The following is an 8,034-nucleotide window of genomic DNA, read 5'->3' as shown; positions in this document are numbered from 1 at the left end:
GAACCGTGCACAGCGCGGCCACAGCGCCCCGGGTCCGCGGGCGCTGAGGCCGCTGCTGCCGGAGCGGAGCTGGGAAAGCGGGGAGAGCCGCGAACGAGCTGCTCCGGCGCTTGTCGGTCAATGCCTGGCTCCTGTGAACGTGTCTTCGCCCTCCCGGGGCCTTTTGTACTTCGAGAAGCATTGTTTGTAATGTTACTATTCATTAATATTCTAAAATAACCCCCGTAGCACAAGTGCTGCCCTGCAGCTTAGTTCGTGGTGGCAGCGCTGGATGTCTAGGGTGAGGGAAAGGTGGACTTTTATTCTGACTCCAGGAAACAAGCCTGATTAACCCATCGATTTACTTCCTTGCTGCTGTTTGGCATTCTCACAGTGAACATCTTTCCACCGTAGAAAAAGACACCAATGGAGATGCTTTGTGGGTTTGGTGTTATCCGTCCGTAACAGCTGAGCTGAGGAGTCTGTTGCTGCGAAAGTGCTGCCTCACAGATGAAAGTAAATTGCTTCATACGTTTGTGTTTGGCCAGTATAAAAGGTCGTGGTTCTACATCACAACTGTGGAAGTTCAAGATTCTCCAGCTTTGAAAAAGGTAGGACTTGTCCCGTTGTTTTTCGGTAGAGCGCAGGGAAGGCTTCTGCCGTGCTTCCTCGGGCAGTTGAAGCAGTGTTTTCCCATGCTGTGCTGTCGGAAGGGGAAGGGAGCCAGGGGTCTGTGCTCCCAGTGCGGCTCTTGCCCAGCTGTCTGACCAGCCTGCGTGCGGACATTTTCACCAAGATGTGTGTTGGATGGAGGGGCAGAGAGATTGAGGTACCCGTTACTCAGCTTTGATTCTGTGCTTTCACACCATGATTTCTAATTATGTTGCATTGCACGTTCAATTTTTTCTCTTTCCTTTTTGTCAAAAAAGCTCTTTCATAGTGTCCAAAATGTTGTTCCTGTAGAACTTGCTGCTGGGTTTTTTCCAAGGGGTTGAGCTGTATAGGTATTTTCTTTTCTGCTGCATCGATAACTGGAAGGCTGCAGATATCCTCTGTGCTTTCCCCGTTAGGAAGATCACTCAGTTGTCAGTTAAGTTCATTCAATTTTCATATTGCATGTTATGCTGTAAGTAGGAAGATATCGTGGTAGCTTTGCATACCCGCAGGAGACTGTTGCTCGCCTTTCCTCAGTCCAAGCTTACACCTCCTATGAACCTTAAAGGTGTAAAAAAAGTAAAATAAAATAATGTGTCCTGGTACTGTCTCCGACAGTGGGAGATGCTGTTTCAGGAGGACACGTGGGTCTGGTCATTGTCTGCAGACAAATGTGTCCCAGCCCGTGCTCGCTCAGATGAGGAAGTTGGAGAGTTCAAGGACCTGCTACCCATGGTTTTTTTTTCCGGGCTCTTTCTAAGTATGTTGTCGCTGTCTGCCTCCACAGCCTCCTTTGGCAACCAGTTCTGGAAGTTTCCTATCTGCTGTGGGGAAGAAAAAATGCCTTTCTGTCTTTGAACATAATCTCCTGAGATTAAAGGAAAGCAACTGTTACAGAGTAGATGGAGCGAAAGATAGTACGTGCTAGTGCTGACTCAGCGGAAATGAGTCACTCAAAAATCTGCTAACCGGACCTTTTCTGCAGTTAGCGATTTAGATCTGCTGCTGCTGCTTGCACTTTCCACAGGGAAACGCCTTGTCAGAACACCGTGGTAAGGTCGAGAATGTGAAAAAGACTCTTTACGGGGGGTCGTTAGATAAGCGCCGTATTTTTCTGTGCGTGTGTCTTTCCCAGGTCACCCACTTCTCCATTGTTCTGACGGCCAAAGACTTCAACCCAGAGAAGTACGCAGCCTTCACAAGGATACTCTGCAGGTCTGTGCGAAAGCTGTTCGAGGTGCTGCCGCGTGCGTGTTTAGACCTTGCCACGGCGAAGATGTCGCTTCACTGGGTTGTGTTTGCGTTTGGTCTAACAATCTGCTGGAAGCTCAGTCCTACAAACTGTGAATCAGATTATGTAAATCCTTGATTTGGGTTTATCTTGAGTTCATGAAGTATGTGACGGGTGAATGTCAGATGCCCAGTAGGTTTTAATTTGTCTTCTCCAGACACAGACCACCACCACCCACCCACGTGCTCATTTTCTCTAAGAAAATAGATTTTTAGAAAGTATAAACATCTGGGAAGAGGTCAGTGCCAGGTAATCAAAGGTCACCACGTGTATGGTGGGCAGATTGCCCCTCTCTACGTTTCTGCAGCTCTTCTGAACTAAGCATGGTACCCAGGGACACGTTTGCCTGTAGCCCTCTGCCTCTCAAAGTCTGTGGTTCTGTATTCTCCCTTCTTCCAACTAGATTGCCATCTTCTTTGCTTGTTGTCGTTACTCGCTTTCCTCCACATCCCTATCCCCATGATCTCTCTCTGCATCTTTCTTTGCTTTTCCTTCAGTTCCCAAATGAGTTGGGTCTTGGCTCTTGATACCAAGAGTATTCCCTGACATTTTGCAGCTGATTGGATCACAGACTTGAGGATGCCATCAGGCTTACTACTCCTGCAGGGGCTTGAAAAAAACCATTCTTTTTCACCGATACATGGAGTACTTCGATCTGCTGAGGATCACATTAATGCTGATTTATCAGCTAATACTTCTTCTCAAATCCAGGATGGATTCCTCTAAACATGATACTCAAGTTTCAAGTGTGACACAGCTCGTACTGTAGCTAATATGGAACAGAGATTGTGGAGAGCTTTAGCGCTGCTCCTGAAGTACCTTAACCTGTGAAACAGGTGATGGTGTCTGCCGTCTGGAAGACAGCCTGAAGTGCCTGGGTTTGGTTGGTGTGGGGTTTGTTCGGGTCTTTTATGAGAATCAAGGATGCATGTTTATATTTTTCTTTCATTGTTTAATGAAGAGTACAGAAGAACGTCTAATGATTCTTGGATAAAAAATGAAAAACTAGCTAGTCACGTGGTCTGCATGTAGTAACAGGAGTTATGGAGGTACTGCTTTATGAAAAAGCAACTGCTACAAGGTGGCAAAGAATCCCTAGTCCGGACAGCTGCTGACACCTTCGTGCTGTGCTTCTAGGCTGGTAAATGTTGGTTCTTTCATAAAACAGGAAACTTAAATAAAAATGCAAGGTGGTTTCTTCACCCCAGGAGACAGACGTGGTTTTCTGTGCAGGTTGAAAGACTTTGGTTTAGAAGCTGTCTGAAGTAATGCTATTGGCAAGAATTCTTGCTGTTTGTGACACTGTGATTCTGGTTTTGGTGTTTTTTTCCAGTATATCTTCTGGCACCGATTGCAGTTAAAATACCTGATTCTTCCCTTTTCTCACAGGATCTACTTGAAGCATGGAAGCCCAGTTAAAATGATGGAGAGTTACATTGCTGTCCTTACAAAGGGGATCTGCCAAAGTGAGGAAAATGGATCTTTCCTCAGCAAGGATTTTGATGCTCGGAAAGCTTATCTCGCTGGTTCTGTCAAGGGTTAGTTAATACCACAGGTTCCCTATTCTGATTTCTTTTGTGCAGTATAAAGTACAACCCAGTTTTCACGTGTACTTCAAGTAAATAGTGTTAACGGTATTATCTGTGCTCTTATGCTGATTTTTTGGAAAAAGCTTAGTATTTTCTGTAAAATAATTTTTCCCTATTTTCTAGATATAGTTTCTCAGTTTGGAATGGAAACGGTTATCTTATACACAGCACTGATGCTCAAGAAGAGAATTGTAGTGTACCATCCTAGAATAGAAGCTGTCCAGGAGTTTACCAGGTACTGTATAAATCCCTACATCCCCACCCATCCCCGGAAGTCCATGGAGTCTTGAACCTTCATTGAGAGAAACGCCCATATTTTAGGGAAAAAACACCTTTATTAAACCTGTTACTGAAATGGCGCTATGTACCTCTCAAGGCTTTAGCCACATGTTCATCAGCTCAGAGAAACTCAGCTGCAGAATGAGTGGTGAGCTCTGCTGCACTGGTAGTGGAAATCTCTGTAGCTCATGCCTGTGCATGCTAGTAGAGACCTGGTCGTACTTGTTCTTCCTTGCAATGTGCATTTCATACGGTGAGACTTCAGTATAGGTAAAAATCTGCTGAGTGTCAAGCCCTGATCTCGTTTCCCTAGGACTTTGCCTGCTTTAGTGTGGCATCGACAGGACTGGTCAATTCTTCATTCATATGTACATCTCAGCGAGGAGGAAGTGGAAGCCTTGAAAGCTTGCACAGGTAGTGATGATTTATTAATCAAAACCAAGTTTGTTTGTATTTTTAATCCCTGCAGTGTCCTGTACCGGTGCTCTTTGAGGAAAAACTGGTTATTTTGCTATTAAGGCTATTGTTCAAAGTTAGACCATATCATTTTCTTTAGAAAAAACAAATCGACTGCACAAGGATGTTAGAAGGTAACTAGTTAATCTGGTGTTGCTGGGTGGATCCACAGCAGTCTACCCCTAATTGCAGGTGCAAAGCAGCTTTGAGACTTTTGTGATGTTCTCATCAGAGGGACCGAAGTCTTACTGTTGTAGAGGAGCAGCTCACTTTAGAGAAGCTGCTTTTTTTCCCAGCTAACTCCTACACATAGCCAATAACCGAAGTTTTAGGGTTTTTTTTATAGTTCCTAACTCTGAAGTTCCTGACTGCTACCAGAGAAGTCTCTGGCTCCAGGTCACAGGTTGACTTCACCAGTATGTAGGTGTTTGATCTGTGCGACATGTTGCAGAGAATGCATAGTCCCTAACGCACAATCCGGGAGGAGGCCCTTGGTTTATGCAAAGGTTAATGTGACACAGAACGTGGCAATTAAGAGACTTCTCCATGCAGAATAACAAGCAAGAAGACTACTCATCCTCAGTAGTTCTACCAACAGTGCTTGTTTCAGCTCACTAAACATCTTTTGCAGAGGAAAGCTGCTCAAAGTTTGCTCACCTGGCATGCTATAAATAAGAAAATCTGCTGGTTTGACTCTTCTGCTGGAATCTAATACTGACTTACCGACAAGGGGCTCTGGAGAGGAGGGTCTTTTAAAGAGGAAGTTCAGTGGCTTTTTCATTTGCAAATTAATAACTTTAGTAGTGAGGTAGGAAGAGTTTAAAATTTCAAATCAATACCTTTTTCTGTTGCACGTAGAGTTACAAGTTTGTCCGTGTTCAGGGCAATTTTAGAAGTGGATTTTTAAGCTCCTCAGAAGTGACATGTTCTGCTGGACTCACTTGCGAAACGACTGATAGTATGAAGAGAGCAGCCTCCTGAGCCCAATAAGGGTTGTGTCAGATACTCTTAGGAGAGACTTTAGGGCTGTGATTTTCCGCAGTATCTTGGTTTTGGTTTGGTTTTGATTATGAAGATCCTAACCTTGCCAGAATTCTGCTCTCCAGGTTACATTGCTGGGTTTACGGATTCTGAGGTGAACAGCAGACCAGACCTCTATGACGTGTACGTGAATTTGGCAGATGGCGAGATCACTGTTTCCCCTGTAGTAAAAGGTTGGTTGCTTTTTCTGTCCTGGATTTAGAATGCTGTATGTTCTAGAGTTGGTAGTAATTGCCGATCCTTGCTGTAGGTCAAGCAGTCTTGATCCTTCCTCCGTCTAGGTTCTGAAAAGTCAGTATGTAAGCTCCTGTTTTTCATTTTTATTGGGACCTTGGGAGACTGGTGGAAGATGGGATTTGGGAAGATATGCTTCATCTTCCCACAACTGTACAGCCAAGATTTCCAAACATCCACGTTGGACAGTCACATGGAAGAGCCAATCGGCTGCATTCAGGAATATCACCCGAGTCTCTATAAAAACATTGCGCTGAATACTTGGAGACCGTGGACTGTTTGAAAGGAGAACTTGTATGTTGCTCGTCATCTTGCTGCTCCTTGTCATCTGCTTAGGGCTGCCCTGAGGTAGACAGTTTGCCTGTGCTGGAGATAAGTCAGGCGACAGCCTGTACTGGTAGAGTTCAAACGCACTTGTGAAGAGGACTCCTTGTTTTTGGCTTGCTACTCACAGGCACTTCCAGGTATTACAGAAATCATGATTTTATGTGAGCGCGTGCTTTTCTTTCTCTCCTTGCTCAGAGGCAATGACAATGGGAAAACTTCACAAAGAAATCGGACAACTGATTGTTCAGTCTGCAGAAGATCCAGATAAATCGGACAGCCAAGTCGTTAAGGTTAGTATTTTATTTTTATTTTAAAATGTAGTTGAAGTACTTCTGTTGCTAACTCTTGGTGGAAGGCAGGGAGTAGGAGGAAGATCATCCCTGAGAATCAGTCAATCTCTTCTACCCTCTGCCTTTTTACAAAGGACAATTTTTATTCTCCATGCAGGTTTTTAAGGATGATGTACTTGGTTTATATTATCTCATGATCTCATTGACTAGGACTTAGAGTAAAATCAGTTTCCCAGTTTCATTCCACAAAGCGTGTATTTTGCTCAATACCTTGTCAATAGTATTGTCAGCACCTTTGAAAAAGCCGTACCGAGATACGGATTCTCGGCTATAAAGCCTGGTTTTATGATGGTTTTTAGATCATTGGATTATTAGACATGTCACAACTGAGCAACTGAGTCAACAGAGCCCCGTGAGGCCAGCGAGAGGAGCCTGCGCTCACTTGAGCTTTGCACAGGAGCAGGTTGAAGAACTGGTGCAGGTTTGCCTTAAAATAAATGGGGTCTGTATTTAAAATTAACTATTTATTTATCATTATTTTCTTCTCTATATTCTTTGTAAGTATATGTTAAAACATTGTAATACCTGATACTATATTCATGGTTGCTTGTTTTTCTGTTCAAGGATATTTCTCTGAAGACTAAGGAAATCTTGGCTACTTTAGCCTCACTTACTGAAGTTTCTGAAGGCAGTGAAAGACCAACCCTTAACTCTGAGGCCCTGAAACAAAAGCGATTTCCACCAGCTACAGAGAACTTTCTTTTTCATTTAGCAGCTGCTGAACAAATGCTCAAAATCTGATTTTGATGCACTGCAGTGTCACGGACCAGTTCAAAACTGCTGTCTTTGCCGTATGGATAGGTATACCTGCTGTTTCATATGGAAAAATTAAAGGTGTAAGAGCGAATGCCATGTTTACCGTGGTACAGTGCAGAGTATCAGATCATAGGAAAATACGAGGCGTATTTGGGACGTTCCTGGTGTCATTATCTTCCCCAGCTATAACTTTGTATATACGGCTCCTGTATTTCTTACCACAACGTGAGTGTATGTACAAGCAGCGCGTGCCTGCGTGCCCAGGCTGTGCCAGGCGCTGTTAGAGTGACTGTCTGTCCTGCAGGTCCCGGACGCTGGGCAGCTCTGTTCCAGCTCTGACTTGTCTTCCTCCTCAGTTGGTCTGAGTGATCGTTCTGGGCTGCAGGTATGTGGGCCTGTAGGATTACCGCTCCTGCTCTGGACTGCCTGATACCTGAGATCTCACCAAAATGGCCATGTTCTCTTCTTTCTACTTGAAAGCAAATGGGTGTGAAAAAGGACGACTGGGAAAATCTGACGTGGCAGCCTTAATATATATAGGAAGAGGTATTTTAAGGCTCACGTGGGAGTCGAGCACCTCTTTTGGACGCTTGCCTTAGAGGTTTTCCCCCTGTGCCTCTGATGGAGGGGACAAAGAGGACAGGATGACTGTGTTTGTAACGGGGCTTCCTGGCGAGGGCTCACAGACAAGTGCTGCTTTACAGCTGGAGTCACTTCAGAAGCTGTTGGGGTTCTCCGCTGAGACGGTACCTGGCCATTCCTGCCTGAGCCATGTGACAGCAAATCAGGTGAGTCGAAGCCTGGTGGACTAGCAATGTTCAGATGGCCAGGTGCCCCAGAGAGCATCAGCCTCTTAAACTGCTCGAGCTGTAGCATGGGTATGCTCTGGTGGCGCTCTGCTCAGACAAACTGTAGAGGGAAACTTTGGGAGTCAGGGTGAACATGGGCAACTGTTTAGAGAAAGTGAAAATTTGCCTATTTGGTTGCAGAGCTGTAACTCAAGAGATTACTCTTTTTTCCGCTGAGCAGCCTGAAACTAACTGCTTTGTAATCTTCTGGGAAGAGTGCGGAGTCTTTG

General features: G+C 44.8%; 1 protein-coding gene across 1 annotated transcript; it reads left to right on the top strand.

Moving 5' to 3' along the window:
* Positions 1–393: 393 nt before the first annotated feature.
* On the top strand, positions 394–7,058 carry FAM45A (family with sequence similarity 45, member A; the record flags this gene model as incomplete). Its single annotated transcript, XM_010140748.1, has 8 exons — positions 394–590; positions 1,769–1,848; positions 3,314–3,462; positions 3,637–3,748; positions 4,106–4,206; positions 5,355–5,462; positions 6,046–6,140; positions 6,765–7,058. Coding segments are annotated over 8 exons (1,019 nt in total), but the record flags the coding sequence as incomplete, so codon positions are not given.
* Between the last annotated feature and the right edge of the window lie 976 nt (positions 7,059–8,034).

Source organism: Buceros rhinoceros, unplaced genomic scaffold (genome assembly GCF_000710305.1).
Source record: "Buceros rhinoceros silvestris isolate BGI_N320 unplaced genomic scaffold, ASM71030v1 scaffold23247, whole genome shotgun sequence".
NCBI lineage: Eukaryota > Metazoa > Chordata > Aves > Bucerotiformes > Bucerotidae > Buceros > Buceros rhinoceros.
Note: the sequence above shows the minus strand (reverse complement) of the source record. Positions and strands in the feature narration are given on the sequence as shown.